Below are 25,823 nucleotides of genomic sequence, written 5' to 3' on the forward strand. Positions count from 1 at the left end.
GTCCGAATCTTGTTGTCTGTGGCTGAAGCTCTTTCAGTCTTCTTTTTAATGTATATCCATTATTTTGTGTATTGCGGCTATTGTATCTCTCAATTAGGGCCTTCAGGCATTATTTTTTAGGTTTAGGTTTTTCAAGAAGAATAAGGATCCGGGTATTTGGGCCAGTTTGAACGGGTTTGGACTGAACTGGGGTAAAATTGGAGTGGGTTTTTGTTTGGGCTGGGGATTTCTTGGCCCAGATTTGATTTTCTCTCTTTCCTTTTCTATTTATTTCCAAACTATTTTCAAAATTAAAACTAAAAATCCTATATTAAATGCAAATGCAACACATATATTTTTTTTGTATTTTTCATTAATTAAAACAGAATAAACATTCATAGACAAAAATCCAAAAAAATGCCACGCGAATTCTCCAAATTGCACACAAAGGAAAATTATTTTATTTTGAATTTTTGGGAGTAGTTCTCATAGGGCAAAAATCACGTGCTCACAGGAACAACTGAAGGAAAATTGGTTCCCGAATTGGAAAGGTCCGTACATTGCAACAAGAGTACAACCAAAAGAGTGTGTCGCACTTGGGATACATCGAAGGAAATGTCCCTGAAATAACTGTCAATGCAAATGCAGTCAAAAGGTACTATGTTGGATCCTCCATATAGTGCTAATATTCTCCAATTGGGATGACGAAGGCTTTCATTCTCGCTAACTAAACACTATCAACCATTTGCAAATCCTTTGAGCCGGCTCCCATTCTTTGAACACCCTCTTTGGAACCTAAAAGTGTTATTGAAAATGAAATTAAAAAAAAAAAGAAGAAAAAGAAAAAAATGTACAAAAAAGAGAGGAAGAAAAGACAAAGAAAAAGAAAAATAAAAGAGGAAAAGGAAAGGAAAAAGAAAGAGCAAACAAAACAAAACAAAATAAAAAAACGAAAGAAAAAAAAAAGTTCCCTGAACTACGTTCGACTTGATTTCAAAAGGATACGTAGGCAACCTCTCTCTGGGGTTCAGTCACACCAAAATAAAAATCCAAATTCCCCCAAAAGTGAAACTAGGGCAGATGTTGTAATGGTCCGACGATGATCCCGCCTGAATGGTTCCAAAGTTGTAATTCGATCCAAAACATTTTTACCCAAATCCTTTCAAGTCCTTCCGATCAATCGGTGAGAATGTTCAAGGATCAGAGAATACGACTACTTGGATCTGATGCAATAAAAATGAGAGAAATAAAATGAGAGAGTCTTATTGGTGAAAACCCACACGGGCACCATGAGGCGATGGTAAGAAGAGAAATGAAAAATAAGAGAGTCTTGTTAGTGAAAACTCGTAAAGAGCACTATAAGGCGAGAAGAAAAATGAGAGAGGTCAGCTCGTGAAAACCCGCAAAGGGCGCCCCTAATCTAAAAGAGGATCCTCACAGTTATCGGCACCGACAGAGTCCTGGCAAGGTTTCTCGATTTTGAGGAAAAGATTGTGATGAATTTCTGAGAGTCGGACGGTTTACACAGATCAGGCATCCAGTCCAAAAGGCATTTCATGTTCATTGAAGTCCGCATGTACTCCTGATAAGTCCTTCTCTCCTTTCCCCGAAAGGGACACTTCTAGTTTTAAACTCATTCTCCATTTCATTGTTTGTTTTCTTTGAATCCTTTTCGGTCTAACATTGTTCCAAAACTAAGACAAAGAAAGGATGGCAAGGCTGATTTATAGGGTTCTCATTTGGCGTGAGCTAATGTGCAGAAAGGCACCCAGCCTCGTACGAGCATCAAGTCGACCCCGACTAGCCATGGCGGCCGATGCTTCGAAATCAAAAATGTTGGAAAGAGAAAATCAAATGGAGTGCCTATAAAGGCAAATGAAGTTGAAAAGGTTGAGTCCCACGTGGCTAACCGTCTCGGCAAAGAGTTGAAAAAAACCAAGGCATCCCAAATGTACTGAATTTGAATTTGGGAGAAAGAAGCCAGAAAAGAAAGGCCAACGAAGGCGAAATAAAATTGAAAAAGGTTAAGTCCCACACGACTAGCCATTGCAGCAAAGTTTGAGGAACCGAAAGTTCCCCAATGCTCCGAAGAAATGAAAAGAAAAAAAATGATGATGAAAAAAAAAGAATATAAAAAAAAGAAATCAGAAGGAAAAGGCCTACGAAGGTAAGATAAAGTCGAAAAGATTTAGTTCCACCAACCAATCATCATGACAAAGTCTAGATAAGCTAGAGTTTCTCCAGAGTCAGAAAGGCAATCGGTATTCAGGAAGCAACCAGTTTCAGTTTAAAGGGATGAGATCAAGTGATCAAAACAATCAAGGCCACAAAACCAACCACCACTTTGAAAACTCACAAATTATTCTTTGTTAGAAGCAGGAATAAAGCATGCAGAATGGTGATTCTAAAAGAAGGAATGTCACCAAACGTAAGCTCCTTAAAATCTCCATTTTTCTTTTACTTTCGGCATACATCACTATTGTTCGCACCTCCTATTTTTATGTAGCTTGACCTAGGTAGAACCATTTCGCCTAGGGGGATCCAGTTCCTAGTTTCCGGGTAGAGGTACTCTTCGCTCAGGTTATTTTTACGTAGCTTAACCCAGGTAGAACCTTTTTCTCCTAGGGGGATCCAGCTCATAGTTTCGGGTAGAAGTACTCTTCGCTCAGGTTATTTTTTACGTAGTTTAACCCAGGTAGAACCTTTTTATCCTATGGGATCCAGCTCATAGTTCCGGGTAGAAGTACTCTTCGCTCAAGTTGTTTTACATAGCTTAACCCAGGTAGAACCTTTTCACCTAGGAAGATCCAGCTCATAGTTTCGGGTAGAAGTACTCTTCGCTCAGGTTGTTTTTACGCAGCTTAACCCAGGTAGAACCTTTTCACCTATGGGGATCCAGCTCATAGTTCCGGGTAGAAGCACTCTTCGCTCAAGTTGTTTTACATAGCTTAACCCAGGTATAACCTTTTCACCTAGGGGGATCCAGCTCATATTCCGAGTAGAAGTACTCTTCGCTCAGGGTGTTTTATGTAGCTTAATTCAGGTAGAACCGTTTCTCCTAGGGTGATCCAGCTCATAGTTTCCGGGTAGAAGTACTCTTTGCTCAGGGTGATTTACGTAGCTTAACCCAGGTAGAACCTTTTCGCCTAGGGGGATCCAGCTCATAATTCCGGGTAGAAGTACTCTTCGCTCAAGCTATTTTATGCAGCTTAACTCAGGTAGAACCGTTTCGACTAGGGGGATCAAGCTCATAGTTCCGGGTAGAAGTACTCTTCGCTTAGGTTGTTTTGCGCAACTTAACTCAGGTAGAACTATTTCGCCTAGGGGGATCCAGCTTATAATTTCCGAGTAGAAGTACTCTTCGCTCAGGTTGTTTTACATTAGCTTAACCCAGGTAAAACCTTTTCGCCTAGGGGAATCCAGCTCATAGTTTTCGGGTAGAAGTACTTTTTGCTCAGGGTGTTTTACGTAGCTTAACCCAGGTAGAACCGTTTTGCCTAGGGGGATCCAGCTCATAGTTCTGGGTATAAGTACTTTTCGCTCAGGTTGTTTATGCAACTTAACCTAGGTAGAACCTTTTTGTCTAGGGGGATCAAGCTCATAGTTCCGGGTAGAAGTACTCTTCGCTCAGGTTGTTTTACATTAGCTTAACCCAGGTAGAACATTTTCGCCTAGGGGGATCCAGCTCATAGTTCTGGGTAGAAGTACTCTTCGCTCAGGTTATTTTTACGTAGCTTAATCCAGGTGGAACCATTTCGCCTAGGGGGATCCAACTCATAGTTTTCGGTAGAACCGTTTCGCTCAGGGTGTTTTACGTAGCTTAACTCAGGTAGAACCGTTTCGCCTAAGGGATCCAGCTCCTAGTTTCCGGGTACAATTACTCTTCGCTCAGGGTGTTTTACGTAGCTTAACCTAGGTAGAACCATTTCGCCTCGGGGGATCCAGTTCGTAGATCTGAGTAGATGTAATCTTCGCTCAGGTTGTTTAATACAGTTTCACTCAGATCGAACCTTTTTCACCTAAAAGGATTCTACACTTTATCAATAATACATGGTGCTAACACTCGATTCTATTTCATTCTAGTAAGAGAAGGTACCAGCCCCTGATTACATTTCCTTTCAGTAGTACGGGATACCGATCCCTGGTTACACAATCATTTGTTACCAAATTTTATCTCTTTTAGCTAGTTTATACTACTATTTATGTCTGTCTTTCCAATAAATTAGACAATTTATAGATTTCTCTAATAACTCACAAAAAATTTCTAGTGCCAGAATGGGGCAGAAATTTTTTTTTTTGTTCGTTTTTGATGGTTTTGCAGGCTCGGCCGTATAGCACAAGTGAAGATTAAAGCTTGCAATTTCAGTTTCTCATCAGAAGGAAGAAGTTTTTTTATCACAGGATAGTTGGAGTTAACTTTGACAATGTGTCAGTAACCCAGCTTCTCAAGATTCGTCTTCTCAATTTCAGATCAGGAAAGCAAGCAACTGAAATTGAGTCATAATCGTTTCTTCAAAGAGTATCAAATCCAATCTAAGGTCAACGCAAGTGAGCAGGTCAAGAATCAAGATTTGATTCCAGAAGACGCATAGATAGGAATTTTGTACTCTTAGTTTGCAGACATATATAGTACTCTTCTCTTTTTCTTTTTTGATGTAAGAAGCGAGTAACAGCAATAGCAACAGCGACAGCAACAGCAGCAACAGTCTTAACTCTAGTGTCTGGTAGTCCCAGCTACCAAATTTTTCCAGAACTACACTGACCTGATTCCTTTATAGCCAAAGATATGTAGGCAGCCTCGAAAGCAAGGTTCGGTCACCTTTTTTTCAAAAAAAAATTGCTTCCATTGGAGTGACATGTGAGCAAAAATTAGCTATGGCATTCACTTTTCTTTGCACGAAAACTCTTCATGTTCTCGAGCAAAGAGGGGCAGTTGTGAACACCTAATTTTTGCACTATTTTAACACCTCCTAAAGTTATTAGTGTTTTGTTATTTTAATTATTTTTCTCAATTTTTGTGACTTTAATTGCATATTTCCTATCATAAAATACAAAAAAAAATAGTTCTTTCTTTTTTAGTGCATTTTAAGATATAACTAGCTGTTCAGTTGGTGAATTAATCTAGTTAATTGATCATTAGAATAAGTTATTTAATTAATTTATTTGTGTAAAATTAGTTTAATAAGTAGAATTAAGGAAGAAATTTGGCCAAATTTGAAAGAAAAAGTGTCCGAGAGTGCAAGATAAAGGGCTGCCATTGAAAGCGTCTGAAACTACGTAGTTTTGCCTCTAAACTACATCGTTTCACTAAATGAAACAAGATCAAATCATACACATCCATTCCATCTTGATCCAATGGATCTCATTCACTCTTGGCTTAGGTATTTAAAGCCTAAAAAATCTGAAAATTGTCCTCATTTTCACCCATAATTCTTTTCTCCTTCTTCTCTCTTCTCTCTCTCTTCACTCTCTCTACGCCGCCCCAGCTCCGCCCACCGCCGCCGGCCGAAAATCGCCGCCGCCGGTGGACCACCTCCAAACACCTCCAAATTCACACCATGTAATCTCCACAACTTCCTCTTTCCATATCTCCAAACCAAATCCTTCAAAAATCCCTCAAACTCCTTGAATCTTAGATCTAGGAAACTTTCCCGTCACTTTTTTGCCCAAATTATTGAAGCTCCAACCACTACCACCCCACAATACCTACATCAATGGATAGAGCTCCTCAAGACCTAGCTATTGATGCCAATTTCACCCTGAAAATTCAGCGACCAAAATCCAGCCAAATTCCGGCGACCTCCCCGAACACCCTCTTTTGGCATACCACCATTTTTTCGGCCACTTGAATTGTAAAATGGTAAAATCCTATTCTTTTTCATGGCTGATTTTTTATTTTTATTTTTATTTTTCAGATTTTATTTTTTATTATTAATTATTTTAGCATTAGTTTTTGAATTTTTGGAATGTTAAATTTTCTGTTTTTGCACTTGTTGAAGTAGTAAAATAGCTTTGTGTTGATTAAAGTGAGGTAGTGAAGAAATGCTTGAGAGTATATGGTAAAATTAATTTTTTTAGTTAAAGTTAGTTTCTATCTTGTTTCTTCATTTAATCCATTTTTGATTATGTTTGTCTAGTTGGTTTTATTAAATCGCTCCAGCGATAACATGCGTTTCGTTTGGCTTTAATAGTTAATTTTTGTTTGCTTACGATTGGTTCATAACACATGTGTGAAGTTTAATTACATGTTTTAATACTTGGTTTAGTTTGAATCAACAGGGTGATATTGATGTTGTTAAAATCTGAAGTTTATGTTATTTTATCACAAAATAGTGTGCTAGTAGCCTACTTTTACTAGTTAGGGTGGCTGAAATGATATTTTTTCTCTTTGTTTCTGACATAGTAGATTTCCTTTGACCTTTGGACAGATTTTGAACATTGTTTAGCACACAATGTCAGTTTTTGTCGGACAGACATTTGGTGAACCAAAATCTGTCCAAATTGGGGGGACTCCATCACACTTCCAGGGGGCATATTTTATAATTGCTTTGTCACAAAAACAAAAAAAAATCAACAGTTGAACACATGAAAAGTAGGCTGAAATGGTGAGCTTTGGGAGTGAATCTTAGAGTGCAAACTTTTAAAAAAGTATAAGTCCTCTTTAGAGTTCGTTTTTGGGTTCCCTCTCTAAGTTTTCGGGTTGTTTTAACACGGATTTACTGCTGGTTTTGCTGCTGTTTTGCTGCTGTTTTTATGTTGCTTTAGTTGTTGAACTACTGTTTATTCTTTTGCTACCAGGTAATTCTTTAAGACTCGTAATGTACGTATTTTCAGCAATGGGAACAACTTGAACATGTTGCACCATTTAAATGTGTTTGATGTGATGAATAGTTTGACAACAAAAGAGCTTGTATGTTATTGTTATGTATCAAGCATGTGATAATGTGAATATAGTCCTTCATAATACTTGAATATTGAGTTGTAAGTTTTTGAATGTGATATGTAAGTCGTTTATGGATTTTTTAAGCATGTTTTCAAGCTATTATATCCGAGTAACAATGCTAAGTATGTCATGAATGACTTTAGGTGTATGACACATAGCATGAGTTCGTTTTAGTTGCTGAAATTTCACTGCCAACATATGCTTCTAGGAATGCTGTGATAATATCTTTGTGAATCTGGCCATTTTGCCGGATTTGCAAAAATGACTATCATTGTAAAGTGGGCGTTTATACAATTGTGACTATGTAGTTAATGGTCATGAACTCAAACTAAGTAAAGAGCTAAGATTGTATCAACTTTGGGACTTATTGAATCAAAGATAAAAGTTGGCTCATTTACCTTTGAACAACAAAATTACCCCTTTTCTTCTATATAGCATTGGGCCAATTGAAATTCATTTCTTGGCCCATTTTAATAATAAATTCCAGCAGCCCAAAAGCTCCATACAAGCTGACCCATTTTTTTTAACAAGAAGTTGGCTCATTTCTTTTAAAATAGATAAAGTTGATCCAACATTTATTTGCATAATTTTTTCCAACTATAAAGCTCGAAAAAATAATAATATCAGATTTTTCTACTATTTTAATTAACTAGTTTCTCTTTAATTAATTTAAACGTTAGGCAAATAGTAGGTGCGTTTTAACTTCACGGACTCGCTTGTGTAGCGTGACGCTTAACTTTTAATAAGTTAATTCATCAATTTCATGTCATATTCAATAGTTTTAATTAAATTATAAATCTTTTGTCATAATCACGGATTCGCTTGCGTAGCGTGGTAGTGACATTTAATAAATTTTCTGAAAAAAGAGGGTTAATGTTTCCTCCAACACAATTGCAGCAATTTTTTAAAAGTAAATAACGTGCTAACAATCGTCTGTCATGACTGCGGATTCGCTTGCGTAGCGCCGTTATGACTAAATAATAAATTCCGTCGATCACACATTCGCTTGCGTAGTCTGGTTATGACATCTTATTATTCAAAAATATTTTTTAATTTTTTCTAATAATCAAGAGATAAAAGAGGATAGGTAAAACATGAAAATAATATAAATCACAGTTTGTCCAAAATTGATTCAAGCCAAGTTTAAGTCAATAAAGCGACCGTGCTAGAACCACGGGACTCGGGGAATGCCTTATACCTTCTCCCCGGTCAACAGAATTCCTTACCCGAACTTTGTTTTCGCGGACCGATTAAAATAGAGTCAAACCTTCCTTTGACTAGGGATCCAAATAAATGGTGACTTGGAATACCGAAAAAATCAATTCTAAGTGGCGACTCTGAACAATAAAATAATCTCTATTCAAATTTTGTCACTTTAATTGGAAAAAATCTTTGGCCCATACACATATTATTATTATTTTGAGGGGTAGAAAAGGGGTGTGAAAAGTGTGACTAAACTACCTTTCATTAAATGTTATAGCATAATTTAATGTGAGGAGTAAAAGACTTTTTAGGGATACGTACATAAGGATAATTTTGAAAAAATAAATTGAATTTTTTCTTGATTATATAAATGGACACTTATTTTGGACTAAAATAAAAAAATAAATTGTTCACTTATTGTGAACCGGAGGGAGTAATGTTTTTCTGCAACGTAGCTCTTCTTTTTGTGTTTATTGTGGACTTTAAAGTGTACAAGTGTTCTTATATTCTTTTAACAAACACCGTTTCTTTCTAAAATTTTATATTATATTGAATCAATATACAACAACGAGAATTCTACAGTACTGAATCATTAATTTATAGCATTTGCCAATGTCACAGTCTGACTTAATAAATTCTTACTATTTTAATCAGCTGTAATTGAGAATGATTATTACAAAGGAAAAAAGAGGACCTATGTTTTTATTTTCTTTGACTACCGCGAGAGCACAGGCACATTGACTAGTTTAATATAAGGAAAAAGGGGGATTTTTTGAAGTTTGTGAATTTAAATACTAAAGATTAAGTTTCAAAGCCGTAAAGTTTCATATCATTAATTGTTCTCTATTAAATAGAGGATAGGAGAAAAGGCAGAGAATGAGATTGTGAGAATTTAACCAATACCTATTTTGTGAGAGACAACTAAATAAGACGTTGATTTCATTGATTCTGCTGATACAAGGATTAAGCTTCTCAGTTTGTGATACTGTAATATACATTTATCAGCATATTGGTGCATTTTGAATAAGAAAAGATAAGGGAGATATTACTTTGCAGTACTTTAACGATAAGTACAATTATTCTTATTTAGTGTAGAATTTATTTTTTATAATTCTGTTTTGAACTTCTTCCCTGTTATCCTTAAGGACGTAGTCAAAATTATTTATTCCTCTTATATTTATTATATAAAAAGAGTCATTAATATTTTCCTCTATCTTAGAATTAGTTATGTTACAAGGTTGAATGTCATGACTCATAATGTGTTTCATGTAATAAGAACATGGTGAAAACATTCACCTCGGTAGTCATATATTTAAAAAAGGTGCAATTCTTCTTTAGGAGAGAAGTGTTATTAAATACTACCACCGATAAGAGGAACTCCCTTCTCATTAAAGGTTGTCAGAGCTATTAACAGTGGGGCCAAAAATGAAAATGGTTTTGCAATTTTAAAAACATTGAAGTAGAAGGAATTTCATTTCCATTGTTTTTCTAAGTAGTAATTATGAAAGCGATGGCGGTACATTTCATCTTGATTTAAATAATTTATAGGTAGGCCACCCAAGGGGCGGTTGCCCTTACATTAAAGAAGACACATGGTACAGCAATTCAAATAGTAACATGTTCAAATTTTTTATGTATATTGTATGTTTGGTGTGACAGTAAATTCTGGTTGGTAAGAATGTTTTTGTCGAGCTAGAAAGGGCTTTTGAGTTTTGACTTTTGGATTGCTTGTTCAGTGTTTATTTATGATTTCTGTATATAGTTTAAGGACATTAAATAGCCTTAAGTTTAAGAGTTTTTGTTAATATTATCATTTATCTCTGTTTTAAGTATCTCAATTAATTCAACATCAGTAATTAGAGCAGAAATGGTGATTTTGAAATATAAGTAAAATATTTTTTTTAAATATCGATATTTTGGAACAAATTCAATTTGGCAACACATAAATATTTAGAACCGGAGAGGGTATGATAACTTTTTAGGGGTCCTCCACTTAATCCTTCCATTTAAACCTTGGTTGTACTTCATATGAAGCAGGAGTGTTCAAACCGAACCGGAAAACCGCACCAAACCGGTTAAAAAACTCGACTATGTTTGGTTTGACTTGGTTTGGTATTGAGTAAAATAACCCAAACCAAACCGACATATAAATATATAAATTTTATTTATATTTTTAAGACTTTATAGTGAATTTTCTTTAGAAAATGTAGAAATATTTGGGATCCTCTCATGTATTAACTTTGATAGCGTAAACTAACGGAAAATTATTGTTAGACGACTAAGAAAATAACTATCATGTGTTACTAAAAAAATTCTCTCATTAGAATATTTTAATAGATCATATGTTTGTCAAATTTTTTCCATATTTACTAAACATATATTCACTTATCAAAGTTTTATCTATAATTTTAACAAAGTAAGATTGAAATAATATTCATATAACCAAAAAAACCGAAAACCCGAAAAAACCGAACTAATCCAAACCGATATAGTTGGTTTGGTTTGGTTTTGATAAAAATCGAACCAACTCGGTCCATGTATACCCCTAATATGAAGCATGAAATGTTAACAAAACTTTCAAAAAGTCAAATAAGATCTAAATATGTTTTCTCATCAAGGTAGAAAAGATTGAGGTAAAATTCAATGATAGTTTTGCAGTACATTTAGTGTTTGTATTAAATTCGACAAAGAGTTTGGTAATCGAAAAAGTTGAAATTCCATGTGTAGTTATCAAATTGCGATTTATATCATGCTCTTCATAGTTTGTGTTGATTTCACTATATTTAATGTCACTTTAATCCGATAATTCTTCAGACTTAATGGCAATAAGTAACACTTTTGTTTTATGTTAAGCTAGCACTAGTATTATATTATATAGAAAGAGAAAGCATGCTACAGTCTCCACAATCAAAATATTAAAAGGGAATTTTAAAAAAAAAAAAAAATGTTCGCATGAGGGTGATCTTTGAGCACACCCACTTTGAGAATGTACTAATAATAATAATAAGGTCTGGAATGGGAGCGCATCCCTCGCGCAACAGGGCTGAACCAAATTAGTTGAGCTAGTAGGTTACTAAAGACTAGATACTCAAAGGATAGTCCGATGGACATAGCACGGCTTGACTATAAGTCATATAAAGACAACTTTATCGTTGCTCCAAAGAAATTGTAAAGTAGACAATTTAGATGCTTGAACAAGAAATATCTTGCAATTTAGTGCACAATTCATATCTCAGTTCACGGTTTTATTGTCACTGTTGTTTACATGGACCTTTTTGTACTTCATCTTTAGTATGTAGAAAAAATCTCACATTATTTCCAGAAAAAAACATATATTAGGTTTTGGACTAAGACTAGTATTAAATTAAATAATAATGTTAACGGGAGGAGAGAATCTAGATAATGCACCTCAAAAAGAGTTCCTTGGCACAGAATAAGGTTTTCCAAGCACAAGCAAACAGGTACTTTAGGCAACCATATATAGTATTTAATAAATTCACGGGCAGGTAGTTTCCCTTACGTAGGGTAAGTGTCTCTTTCCAAATTCTGTGATCCAATGCCCCTTCATCTTTTCTTTCCAATTACCCCTTAACCCACTGCAATTCACATGTATTCTCAACCACCTCCAGCAATTCACATTTAAACCTCTCCTGTGTTCTTAGTTTGAATAGGAAAAAATAAAAACCTATTTCTTTGGGAGGGACCTTGGAATCTTTGTTTTCTGTTTAAGTAATTGGCATTCTAGTAAGAGTCACCAGCTATTTTGTACTATGTGGGATCTGGGTTTCTTTCTTTTCTTGACTAAAGATAATGTAGGTGGAGAGCAGTTAATGAGTTCATGGGTTGTTTAATTAGGTTCTTCAATGTGTCTATCTCAGGCTTCGTTTCATCATTTTCATTTGGGTTTGCTCTTTTAGAGGTCTGAAGGTGAAATAATCAATTTTTGATCATTTTGAGGCAACAACTCAGGTACTTCATATGTACTAACATTTAGAGAATTGTTTTTAGTGCTTTTTGTGTCTTGTAGATTTGTTATTAAATGTTCAGATCCATTGCCTTTTTAATCCTTGTTTTCTTTAATTTATCAAAAGTTGCTTTACGACAATGTCTTTAATTTGAATATTTCAAGAGGAGATGAATTTGTTCAAAATTTGGTACGTTTGATATTTGTTAATTAGTTATAGACGGCAACTAATTCTTTGCTTTCAGTGACTTCAAGCTAAGAAAGACTTGTGTCCAGAGATATACTACTAGTTTATGTGAGTAGTACATTCGGCAAATTCTACTAGTATAAACTTGTTTAAGTTGCTGACTTGTTCTTGTGAATTTTTTTTGATTAATAGAATATGCCTCAAGACAGTCTGAGATCAGCTGTATACAGATCCTTTGTGACATGTGATGACCCGAAAGGTGTTGTGGAATGTAAGACAATTAGAAAATCCAAGAATGACCATCCAAAGATGGAAGGAAAACAAAGAACATGCAGCCATTTGAATGCGTCTTCATCGTCATCAATCTGCAAAGGAATGGCGGCAGATGAGTTATATTCCTCATCTTCCATCCAGCTAATGGAGGTGTCCAGAGAAGCTCAAAAGCTGAATCAAGTGATTGACTCATGGTCTAAGGGTATCACCCTTGAAACGCATTCTAAAGATATCGCCAAAGATTTGTTGAAAGGAGCTCTTGATTTACAGGAGTCGCTAGTGATGCTAGGAAAGCTGCAAGAAGCTTCACAACATATGGCTAAGTTGAAGAAAGATCAGAAAGATGGAATATGCATTGGAAGGACTAAGTCCGAGAGGATTTCAGATCACAGGTTTAATCGGCTTGAGTTTCAGAAACCAAGATTTTCTGTTGATGGGGCTTCCCAAGATTGTTTTGATGAGCTGAGGGAAGTGATAAGAGAGAGCTTTGCTAGACAAAATCTGTTGCCACCAACTTGTGCTTCAGAAAATGATAGAAGGAAAGTGGAATTATCACCAGATCTCCCCTTTACCAGCTTCACTAGCTCAAGTGACTCCTCCTTTGAAAAGGCTAGTCTTGGTAGAAGTAAAATGATTACATCATCGGATGCCCCATCAACTAGCTCAAGCCGGTCCTCCATGGTTCAATCCCAAGAGGTTAGCTCTTTTGGTTATTCTCCACCCAAGGTTCAATCCCAAGACGGGCCAAATTTAATTGCAAGACTGATGGGTCTTGAAGAGATTCCTAGAAAGCCTCAGCACTTGGAGAACGAAAGGGTTATCAAGCAGAGCAGACCTATATTTGAAATAGATTTGCCAAAGGCAAAGAAGCCAACATCCATCGCTCAGAAGGTGGATGCAAAAAGAAGAACATTGGATGAAATTATTGAAACCATGCATTTCAAGGGGCTTTTGAGAAGAAAGTCTAATCATGGAACTCCTCAATTATTAAATAAGTTTGTTGATGATTCTCCACCCATTGTGATCATGAAGCCTCTGTATGGTCTAGACTCGCAGGCTGAAAGGTTTCCTCCCTCTAACCATGAAGAAAATCCATCAGGCAATAGAAACACAACTGGAAAAGGGGATGTAAAAGAAGAAACTTCACCTGAAAACTCTGATGATAAGAAGGGAGCATTGGATTCCACCATATATAGGAAATTGCAGACAGGAAAATATCAAAATAATAGATTCAGTAAAGGAAAAGGGAGCAATGATCGTGGTGAAGCACCTGCGAAATCAAAGACTCTTGATGTTCTGGTTCATGGAAAACAGCCTAATAATGCAAAGATTAGAGCTTCTTCTCCTGGCAAGTATCGTGGTGAAGCACCTGCAAAATCAAAGACTCTTGATGTTCTGGTTCATGGAAAACAGACTAATCATACAAAGATTAGAGCTTCTTCTCCTGGCAAGTATCGTGGTGCAAAATCAAGGGCTCTTGATGTTCTGAGTCAAGAAAAACAGCCTAATACGAAGTTCAGAGCTTCTTCTCCTGGCAAGGATCGTGGTGAAGTACCTGCAAATTCAAAGATTCTTGAAGTTGTGATTCAGGAAAAAGAGCCTAGTACAAGGACTAGAGCTTCTTCTCCTGGAAAGACCCTGCAACCAAAGAAAGAAGCAATTGAAAAAAGAGAGGACGGGACTCAACGAGTAGCTCCTGCTATGAGAAAATCTAAAGAAATGAAAAATGTCAAATTCAACGACAGTGCTAAATTTCAGGACCAAGGCAAGATGAGCACTATGAAAATGAGAAAACCCGAGAGAAATGCACTGGTTGCACAAGCAAAAAGTACTATATCAGATCCCACCTCGAAGCGCATAACAACCACTGCATCTGATAACTCCAGTAAGAGGAAGAAGAATGTTAAAGCTGACAAGTCCGTCAAGAGTACCCCAATTGCTACAGTGAGTACATAGTTATAACTGATATTTTCGAGTCTTCTTTCTTCTGGAAGCTATGTTTCTCATCTCACGTGTTATTATTTATTGTCCAATTTCCTTTTTCTAACACAGAATTAGGGGACACTGTTCTGTACATGTTGGTCCTTCTGTGGAAATTAGCTTAGGAGGATTTTTTTAGTATGGCCCCAGACTAATGAAATGTATTGATACAGGTTGACAACACGGAACACAAGGATGAAAATGTAGAAATGGTGCAGGCAGCGGAGAAAGACACAGATATAGCCATAACAAAAGTTACATCCTCAGAAGAGCTTCAGTTAGAACAAGTGGCTGATATCTTTGAGAATCTTGTCATCGGTAAGGCACTTATTTCCATGCAATTGTTCAGGTTATATTAGAACATGTTGTTTGCAATTATTCATCATATATAGGCTTTCAAGTAACTATTTCCAGGGAATAACCTTAAGTGTTGCAATGTAGTTATATATATATATATATATATATATATATAGACAGACCAAACATACAGAGTATTTATATTCTTCCTTTGCAGCTGAGAATATCTGTTTTCTTCTTTTTGGCGAAATAATATATGCGACAATACTGTATACTGTTTAGTAGACACGCGGCAGGTGCATATAACCAAAAAATTAAACGAAAGATCTGGTGGACTCAAAAAGCTTCCATAAAATCTGTATATATATCCAATATTCTTGAGAAACTATATAAAGTTGTTTTCTAGTAAAACATATGGATTTTGTATCTTGATTACTGTCTTTCTGGGTGAAAGTTCCTAAACTTGTAAAGAGATCAAGGGTTGGAAAATCTGCAAGCAGTAATTGAAGTAGTCTAATGCACTTCAACCTTTTGCAGCCAGACACACAAAAGGTTGTAATAATTATAGTTCCTCGAGAAAAAGCTTTGGTCAATGGTAGCCACTGTTTGCCATGTACATATTTACCTCTTTCTTGTTCCATCCGTTCAAGAACCATGATAGACAGATGACAATCTGAAAGCTGTTACACATGGAAAAGCTACTTCTGGTCATCCATCAGTCAGGCTCCAGTTTTCCTTTAGTGAGATTTATCTGTTTGGATGGTGAAAAAATTCTAATAAAATATAATACTTCTTCTATTGCAGATAATATTGCCAATGGTGAAAGTTTCCCTTGTGAATCTAGTGTGCGATTAGTGGAGCATACTAACTGTAACATCGATCTAGACTTCACTGAGAATGAAAACTTCAACTCCAGAGCCACTACAAGGTATTTACTGTTGAGCAGTGAATCATTCCTCTGTCAGTCCGAGGAGCTATTTGAAACAGATGCATGGGAACCAACTGTATGGCAGATAACAAGTGTAGATCATGAAATCGCTGATAGCAGACTCTTACTTGATTGTGCAAATGAGTTGTTAGAAAATAGAAGGTCTCAATGTGCACTGGCAGTTGATCCGTTATCACTGAAGATGCGAAAAATTCCTACATCTTTTGACAAGTTGGTGAATGAAATTTGTGACAGGATTGAAGTTTTGGGAAGTTACCATAAGGTTGCTGGGAAGAACCTTTCAGCAGATGCTCTTCATCCACTGCTAGAAAGAGATCTATGGTGTAAGGGAGTGGTCAGCAGTGCATGGGATTTGGGTTGGAGAACTGGATTAACTAATAATGAAGTTGAACAAGTAGTGACTGATATTGAGAAGTTTCTTTTAACTGGATTTATCGATGATGTTTTGACTGACTTCATACTATAGCACTAGTACATATTCACGTTGGCGATTTAGGAGCTTGACTTGTATAATCTGTAAATAAGATAGACGAGTTGAAAAAGGTCTTGAAGAAGCTGGGGTTTCGGAATAACATGAAGTTTACTAGCTCAAATTACATTTTAATGCTGAGTTGATCTTGAATTTATACATTTATTGCTGATATAGTTTTACAAATACAGATATCATTTGTTTTTACAACTCCACAAATGATCTCCTTCAATTAGTAGTATTTTTGCTATTGAAGGGCATCTTCCTGATCCACAAGTATGGACTCTTTCTATTGATTAATTCACTTCTAAGTACTATGCAAGAAATAGTTAAAGCACGATGAATACTGCACTTTACTCAAAATAACATTTGGTAGGATGTATTAGGGAAAATAAAATATGTATTAATTTTGCTATTATTAATTCCTTGTTTGGTAGTATTTTTTAACCTATGATTAACTAATATCTGTATTAGTTATACATCTTATTCAGCACTATTCTTATACATAGCAAACTATTACATTAGTAATGCCATATTTTTAATACATGGATAAGCATATATAAAGACAGAACTGCTCTTTTAAAACTTTTTCCATATCCTTTCCAATGAATGTGGAGGGTATATTTGTAAATAACCAAATTTTTAAAGAAATTATGCAATGCATGTTATATTTAATATACCAAACCAAACAGTTAATAAGAAATAATTCTATCATAATTAATTCAAGCATAACTAATCTCAACATTACTAATACATCATATTCAGTATAATTCTTGTACACCCTACCAAACAAAACGACCCCTAAGTGCACTACTCATCGACATCAAAGTTGCATACCTTTTAATCAGATGTACCATGGAATGATCACACACAACACCCAATAGGGGCCCACCTTAAACTGTAAATTTGAAGAATAAAAATTGAAGACACAAGCTAAATCATAAAGCAAGTTAACTACATTAGACATAGATGAGTGGTGGAGTTCAAACATCAAAAGAACCATACAGGAAGAGGCAGAAAGCAGCCCCTTTTGCTTTGTTACTTCCCCTCAAACACAGCATTTTCTCTTTTTATGGGAATTGGTAAGGAACCAGTAAAAGTTGAAAAAGACCTACTACTTACTGGCATCTTTTAACTTGGAAAGAACCAGAATACCCAACACATACTACTGTATATTGGGCATAATTCCTTCTGATCACTTAGCCATTATTTATGTGCAAAGGCAAACCATTTCAGCTATAGTCCACCAACTAACTAGTATAGCACCTAAGTCAACTATCAGCTTTCTTTACCTCATGTTTTCATCTGCAATCTTAATCAAATCATAGAACCAAGCGGAACTGGGTCTGTCAAAACTACCTTGATCATGCATTTATGGTGTGTTTGGCATGAAGGAAAACATTTTCTGTTTTTAATTTTTTCATGTTTGATTGGCTTAAATATTTTGGAAAGTATTTTGCTCATGAACTCATTTTCCTCTGATTGGAGCAAAATATTTTTCCTATCAAAAGAAGGGAAAATATTTTCCAATACTCTTTTTCAACCTTCTCCACCCTATTCCACATCCCTACCAACCCACAACAACCCACCTCCACCTGTATTGGTAAAAAAAAAAAAGTATAACACGTGGATTAATAGTATGATGACAGGTGTCATCTATATGAGGTCAATAAAGAAAGATAGTGAGGCACGGATAAAATACTCACTCTATTTTATCAAAAAAAGGTACCATACTTAAAAAGAAAAAATAGGCACGAGATGCTTGAAAACCATAAGAGGGGAAGGTACATGAATCGGTTATAAATATGGAAAGGGATTCGGCATTATTAACCCTGATTATGCGTGATCACCTATTATTACCATAACCGTTACGAGTAGATTTAGTAACGGGCAATTAATGCGATTAATGTTAGTAACGGGTAAAAGTTAAGTAAGGGAACTGTTATAGCTATGTATCCTTATATAAGGACCCTTACCTTATTTTGTGCAATCATCTGAATATTCTCAATTATATGCAATCAGTTTTTTACTTTTACTTTATTGGAGATTCTAATCCATAATTCTGGGAGAAATCAACGACCAACAATAAGTTTTCTTTCCTTCATTTACCATTTCAATTATTTATTTTATTCTCGTATTTTTGGAAAAGTGAAGTAAATCAGGTTATTAGAAATATGATTCTCTTTCATATTGACTTTGACCACAAAAACTATTTTTGGGTTAAACAAATTGATTCCATTACCGAAAATCTGAAAATCTGTTCACTTTTCAAATTTTAGTTTTAGCAACAAAACATGTCTACTACTAACGAAATTGGTCAGGTGGGTGAAAGATGACAACAAGGTGGAACTCCACCGCACCACACACCCACAAGGACTCCACAACACTCACGAGAAAGTTTACCTGAAAGGTGTGCTACTCGAAATGATGGGCAATATGCAAACAACCCAACGAGCAAGATAATTTGAAACAGATGATTGCACAACACGTTAGTGAAGCTTTGCATGCTTTTACATGTGGGTTGCCCAATATTGTACATACTCCTCCACCAGTAAACACAACTCTGGAAAATCCACGTGCAGGACTTGACAACTCAGGAAGTGGAAAAATACCAAATAAATCCAAAGACGGAGGACCAGGTACACCAAATGATTCAAATTTACAAAGTTTGGTACTAACATTGCAGAAATAGCTTAAGGAACAAAATGAGCGAATAAAACAGATACCTGATGTGTCGCCGTTAATCAAAAGAGTGGATATCTACAAATATTTACAATAACCCTGGAAGCCAAGTGCAGTACCTTTACCAATTCCCAAAAAGTTCAAGATGCCTGATATTCCTATATATAATGGGACCTTTGACACACGAGGCCACGTTATCGCATTACCACATGGGTTAAAGGCAATGATTTTACCAATCAGGAAATTGAATCAGTCTTGGTGAAAACATTTGGTGAAACCCTCACGAAAAGGGCATTAACATGGTACTCACTCTAACCTGAAAATTCTATTGATTCTTTTTCCGAGCTTTGCAAATATATTTATAAAAGCACATTATTCGGTAGCCCAAAAAGTAGAAAAGGGGGTGGAAGATATCTTCAAAGTACAATAGGAAAGCACAGAATTACTCAGGGAATTTGTGGGAAAGGATGATGTTGCCATAAGTACCTGATAACTGGACGGCTATGGCATTTGCAAGTAATTTGAATGAAAAAGTTCAAAAGCCACGAGAAGATTGAAAGAAAATTTGCGGTAGTTTCCTACAACTACTTGGAATGACGTGGTCAACAGATACAGTACGAAGTTACGAATAGAAGAAGATACGGTTACCCAGCCAAAGGTAGAAGAAAGGTACGGATCTAGACGTTCAAAAATGGAAAAAAGGTCTGGTAAGAACATGTACAAGCCTTATGAAAAGTTGAAAATTTAATGAAAACGTATGAAGGTTTGTAAGAACAAGTTTGGAGGCTGAAGAAAAGACTATGAAGATTTGAAGGTAGGATGAAGATTTGGGTAAGAATCTAAGAACAATTATGAAGATGTGAAGATCAAAGATGAAGATATGAAGGTTTGAAAAAGTTGATAACCTCTAGAAAATTCGAAGGTGGAAGCTTGGATCGGAAAGTAAGAAAAATACAAAAGGTAGAAGCTTTTATAGGGGAAGTACGCGACGTTTCACATTAGAAGGCAACCAACCGATGAGCGACACGTGTCCGAAGTCAGAACGACTCGATTGATGGGACGTTTCGATCTATCGCCATCTCGGTTGTGACGCACGAAGGAAGGAATCAGGGTTCATCTATCATCTCCCATCGTTTCGGCAAACCTACTCTTTGGAAAACGAGAGGACTATCTGTATACGGGTGAAACCGGAGGTAGCATATACCCTGATTTCTTGGTGGGTCAAACGAAACCAGGACGTGACAGCATGGGATCGGATTCGGAGGTGGAGACCTCTCGTACCGAGTCCCAAACAGAGTGCCCGAGAAGACAACACTTCTTCAAACCCGAAATAAGCTCCGAGGTGCTTGAAAATATGACAATGGTTGCACACAACTAACAGAGGGCCGCGATATCTGCACCCCATCGGATATCACGGCGCAGATCTCGACCTACATCGACAACAGATCGGCGATTAACGAAAAAGAAGATTTTTACCTTTTTTAGAATTGTTCTAGGAGTGAAACTCTCCTACTATATAAAAAGAGTAGTTTTTATTCAATCGACACACTGTAACACGCATATCAAGACAATACAAACTTATTTCTGTTTTCTAGTTATTGAAAGGTTCTTATTCTAATCATAGCTCTTCATACACGTTTGGCTCCGAGTTGATGGCAGAACAATTGTTAGGCTTAGATCCGAGCCTGGGCTCAACATCACAACTGATTTGGTTGTTTATTTTATATGTAGTTCGCTTATCAAACATCCTTAATTATTTATATTGAATCAATTCACGTATCCTTAAAAATGCGTATAAAGGCAAACAATACCAAGATTGATGGACTTCGAGCAACTGGAATAGATATGAAGAATCTGATGGAAAGATTCTATTGAAGGGGATAACTGCTGCCCATATAAGAAAATACTACGAAAAGTGACGTGGTCCGTTGTCACAATTCTGCATTGTTCTACTGATGTGATGTGTTATGCGGACTTATGTCCGTTAACCTATTGCAAAAAGCTTAAATCTTCAAAACTTTCTTGGAAGCTCTCAAATTGAAGAAGATTTTGAACAAGACCAAGTGGAATGGAGAAGTTCAGTTTCTGATTTATTTACTTAATTTAAGTTTGCCCCAGAAAATTTTAAAATTTCAAAAGAAACCGCGACCAAAATGATTTTTTATCTTAATAAAAACAAATGTTCTTGGGCAAAAAATAAACAAGGGTCTCAACTTAATTTTAAATAAAGAGAAATTTTCATAAAGCACTATAGTTTAGAGCCTAGTAACTATAGTTTGCCTATTTATCATTCGCACAATGACTACAACATGTATTAATTGTATTCGTTCGCGCAACGAATACAACATGTATCAATTGTAACCAAGGCGAAATACAAGGGTGTATACAAAGGATATAACATGTATCGACTGTATACAAGGGTGAATACAAAAGAAAGAACTTGTATTGACTGTATTCATTCGCGCGACGAATGTCACACCTCCTTTTTGCGCGCCCGGCCCCGAAGGGTAAGATGCGCGGGTGGAGTTTTTCCAATTTAAGTGACAATATTCGAAATGAGATTATTTATTTAATTCAGAGTCGCCACTTGGGAAAGGTTTGGTTTTTGGTGTCCCAAGTCACCGGTTTATCTTGAAATCCCAAATCGAGGAAATTTTTGACTTTTCCAAATGAAGTCTGCGAACCAGAAATTCTAAGTAAGGAATTCTGTTGACCCGAGGGAAGGTGTTAGGCACCCTCGAATCCCGTGGTTCTAGCACGGTCGCTTAAATTGTTATAACGGTTAAATATCTGATTTAAATACATGTTATGACTTACGTGTTTTTATTAAGTTTAAAAACCGCTTTTATTATTATCATTTATTTTTATAGAATTGCAACGTCGTGAAAATGCATCTCGAACCACGTCACAATCAATGCACCCGTAGTTGTTAACGCACTTCGACTCCGTTGAGATTTGGATTCGGGTCACATCAATGTGCACCCGAGTTTAAGAATGTAATTTTAATTAAGTCGCGCCTAAAGAGTCTAGCGCATTATTATTTTGTAGGAAGCCATGAAATTCACTAAACGGCCTGTTCTGAATTCTGAATATTTATTATGATTATTTATTGAGGGCCCCGCAATTTGCATTTTATTTGGCGAGGCTCGTCTCATTATTTTAGAAGGGTATCCTACAGTGACTACATTTCTACTACGTTTGTCTCTAAAAAATAAAAAATAAAAAAGATGATACCGAACTTACTTGTTTGAACAAATACAGACTGAATCTTTATAATGTTTGCCGAACCTAAATTTGTTTGATTACCTGATTGATTGTTTATGAGGTGAGAGTTACCTCATGCTTTGTCTTCATCGAGTGAATACGCTTATTAATTTGCTAAGTGAGATTGCAAGCAAACTAACAACATATACTGAGTTATATTTAACGACCTCCAAGTTTTATTTTTAAACGCTAACCTATTTGGACTTGATAAATGAAATTGGATGTTTATTAGGAAAACTACTACTAATTGAACTCAAAAATGCCTATTAGTTTTCCTCAACAGTCATCGCATTATTTCGAAACAAGTAATCTATACCGAGACCCGATGTCGAACTTATATCGGAACAAATAATCTGACAGGAGAGCTGGCATTCATAGCCAGACTCTTAATGTGACTGCATGAGAGTTTGTTTGGGATACATTTATCCCAGACCAAGTACCACAGATTTGTCAATTCAGTGGTCTAGGCAAAATACATACAGGTGCTTGCCATGGTTCTATGTTATACTGTCATAACTAAATCAAACAGAATGTTATACTGAACTGACTGTATACTAAATCAAACATACTGTCTATGTCATACTGTCATTACTATTAAACAATGCTATCTAATAGTTCATCTCAAACATAATGTATGTTAGTTTATACAGAATGTTTGCAGTTTGCAGTTAAACAAATACAGGCTAAACTAACATTCAACCTATTGTGAACACCAGTATTATAACATAAACAGATATTCATTTCTTTATTTCTGCTTCAACTTCAAACTTTCAACAACACATGGTTTCAGGAGTTGTGTACCTGGAAATATTTGACAATTTGAAGAAGAGGGAAATCAGCAGAGTAACAATGGCAACAGGTGCAGCAGCAATAACAGCAGCAATCGAAACAACACAGCAGAACAGATTCTATTGCAAGAAGTGGAGCTATAGTTGAAGAGAAAGCAGCCAAATGAAGCAGCACACAGTGTGATGGAAACAAAACTCCAGACAATCCAATTCCGAGATATACCAAATGCAACAAAACACTAACAATAATCTCGATTGAAACTTAGAAGAAGCAACACTGCCTAACACATTGACAACAGATGAACTTCAGACAAACAAGACCAAGTTTCTGATTTCCTAATCTGTTTTATCTCTTTCTTGCTCTCTTTCTATTTCTGTATCTATGTGTATCTATCAGATCTCTTCTTTTTCTTTCCTCCTATCTTCTGTTATATCTCTGTCTATGTATGTCTGTGTGTGTATACTCCTCAGTGTGTATCCCCTCTCTCTCTTTTTCTTCTATATCCTCCCAGTGTGTCATCTATGTCTGTATGTATATATCTGTATGTATTTTAGCTCTCCTCCTTTTCTCCAGGTCCTTATGTGTCTATCTCTGTACCCTTTTTCCTCTCATCTCACGGTCCTCCTTTTTATAAGCCTTACATTACCCCTTTTACAGCCTGATAGATTAAAAGAAAACCCCTCTCGTGTGCCCATCTTCTTTTCAGTTCTACTTTAGCTATTTAAGTATTAAACCTATCATTCCCTTGGCAGGCTTATCTTTCCTATTTTATTAACTAAAAGCAGATATGGGCAGCAGGAGGTAGTCTGACAGCACATGATGTCAAACTATTTAATTCAAAAGGGCCTTTATGCCCATGTTGTGCACATGCCCTCCAGTTCAGATTACCATTACAGCCTACACCTTAGATTTCTGAAATCAAATTAGCAATTATAAGTAAACTGAACTTAGTTCTTAATTGATTCAGGCAATGTTCAACAGAAGCAAATCGATTTGTTATTGCTCGGATAACTGAAACTAATTGACGACACATGTCGACTCGACTATATTAGTTATAACACATACAATCGTAGCCAAAAATCCGACATTTAACAGTATCACACAAGGTTCGCATTATATTGACTAAGCAGAATTGCAATCGAGGAGTCAATTAGTCAGTCCAAATTTGAAAATCAGCTAATTGCACAACACTTACATACACATTATCAGAACAAATGGAAAGACTCAATCAAACAACAGAGGTTCAGGCAAAGTGGTCAAGGCACAGTTGATAAAAGTCAAGGACACAACCATTACACAACAACAATAACAGCCTTTCAAACAAACATGGACTAAAGAACAAAGAAAAGAGAACAGAACTCACCTCAAATCCCGAAAAATCAAAACCTTAACTCGGACTCGGTCAGGCCTTTCTTAAGGCTGAACGGACTTTAATCGAAGTGTTTCTCAGATGAGAAACACTTCGATTAAGGTCCATTAGACCTTAGTTTCTTTGGCTCGAATGGGTATGGACCAGTGACGAGGAACCTTATGGTTTCAAAAGTCAGATCTGGGATTCATGCTTCCCTGGTTAGATTCGGACCAAACCAAGTATGGTTTGGTCACGAGGGGGTCTGGGGAGTGTCTGGTGTGAGACTGGGGTCAAACGGTGCAAGTCAAGTTCCGACTCGAATCTTCAAATGAAAATTCGAGAAGGTGGGAAGGGATTCGAGCTAGGTGGTTAACAAATCCGTGTTCCGGATGGCAAGGGGGTTCTATGGTGTTAAGGGCGAGGTCACCGGCGTCCGTGCCGCCGGTTTTCATGGTGAAGGGTACAGGGGCGGCTCTAGGGTTTGATGGGGAAGAAGGTGAAGACGGGAGCTGGGGTATTAGATAGGGGGGCAGGGTAAGGTTAACGGCTTATATAGTTAGTGGGTAGGTTGATCTCAGCCGTCGGATCAACTAAAATCAATGGCTTGGATCTAAAGGCTTAGGGGAAACGGTGTCGTTTCAACTAAATGGGGTTTGGGTTGGTCCGGGTGGAACGGGTCGGGTTTTGTTCCTGGGTATGGGAAATGTGATCTTGGTCGTTGATCGATCTGAGATCAACGGCCCAGATCATGCTGGATTAAAACGGCGTCGTTTGGACACCCTGGGTATCAGCTGGTCTGGACCGGGTAGGCCTGGGTTTTGGGCTGAGTTTGTTGGGCCAATTTATTTAAAATTGGCCCAAGTCCGAAAAGGGAAGGGCTTTTTCTCTTCTTTTTTTTTATTATTATTTCTTTTTCTTATTTATTTTAAAAACAAAACTAAGCAAAAATCAAATTAAAATTAAATACACACTCAATACAATTATTTGCACATACACTAAAATATTTTAAGACAGGTAAAATCAAACAAAACAAAATCACGGACGAAGATGCCTATCTGTGATTTTCTATTTAACGACCGGATTGCGGTTCGAATTATGCATGACACACACATTTTTTGTATTTTGTTTTAAACAATAAAAATAAATAAAAATAAAAATGGGCAAAAGTCACAAATAAATCAACAAAGTGCCGTACAGAAATCCAAAAATTGTACAGCAAGACCAAAAAAAAAATTATTCTTTTGGAGCGATTGTCGCGCAAAGCAAAAATCACGTGCTCACAGCTGCCCCTCTTTGTTCGGAAACACGAAGAGTTTTCGTGCAAAGATAAAGTGAGCGTGTATGAGCGATTTTTGCCTAAGGACTACTCCGTATTAAGCATGTTTTTTGAAAGATCTGACCGAATCTTGCTTCAAAGATTTCCTACATATCCCGGGCTAAACAGGAATCAGGTCAATGTAGTTCGGGAAATTTTTGATAGCTGGGACTACCAT

The 25,823-nt window shown here is 36.4% G+C and overlaps 1 protein-coding gene and 1 long non-coding RNA gene across 4 annotated transcripts; both read left to right on the plus strand.

Annotated features, from left to right (window-relative positions):
* Positions 1-5,395: 5,395 nt before the first annotated feature.
* Positions 5,396-7,005, plus strand: LOC138882284 (uncharacterized). The gene is made up of 2 exons (XR_011403762.1): positions 5,396-5,839; positions 6,778-7,005. It is a non-coding gene; the product is annotated as an uncharacterized lncRNA (long non-coding RNA).
* A 4,575-nt stretch (positions 7,006-11,580) lies between these two features.
* On the plus strand, positions 11,581-16,454 carry LOC104245359 (uncharacterized). Of its 3 annotated transcripts, XM_070162693.1 has the most exons (5): positions 11,581-12,094; positions 12,335-12,384; positions 12,469-14,493; positions 14,703-14,847; positions 15,631-16,454. In XM_070162693.1, exons 3-5 carry the CDS (start codon positions 12,472-12,474, stop codon positions 16,239-16,241), a joined length of 2,778 nt encoding a protein of 925 aa, XP_070018794.1. In that variant the 5' UTR covers positions 11,581-12,094; positions 12,335-12,384; positions 12,469-12,471; the 3' UTR covers positions 16,242-16,454. The 3 variants fall into 3 exon arrangements, with proteins under 3 accessions (XP_070018794.1, XP_070018793.1, XP_070018796.1); XM_070162692.1 differs by having other exon boundaries at positions 11,581-12,384; XM_070162695.1 differs by lacking the exon at positions 12,335-12,384.
* Positions 16,455-25,823: the final 9,369 nt, after the last annotated feature.

The sequence above is a fragment of the Nicotiana sylvestris genome, chromosome 11 (assembly GCF_000393655.2).
Source record: "Nicotiana sylvestris chromosome 11, ASM39365v2, whole genome shotgun sequence".
Taxonomy (NCBI): Eukaryota; Viridiplantae; Streptophyta; class Magnoliopsida; order Solanales; family Solanaceae; genus Nicotiana; species Nicotiana sylvestris.

What these genes read in the sequence shown, in the direction of transcription:
- LOC104245359 (XM_070162692.1), top strand. Translation starts at nt 12,472, where the DNA reads ATGCCTCAAGACAGTCTGAGATCAGCTGTATACAGATCCTTTGTGACA. An exon ending in AGAGTACCCCAATTGCTACA is followed by an intron (nt 14,494 to 14,702) that starts GTGAGTACATAG and finishes GTATTGATACAG; the next exon opens with GTTGACAACACGGAACACAA. An exon ending in CTTTGAGAATCTTGTCATCG is followed by an intron (nt 14,848 to 15,630) that starts GTAAGGCACTTA and finishes CTTCTATTGCAG; the next exon opens with ATAATATTGCCAATGGTGAA.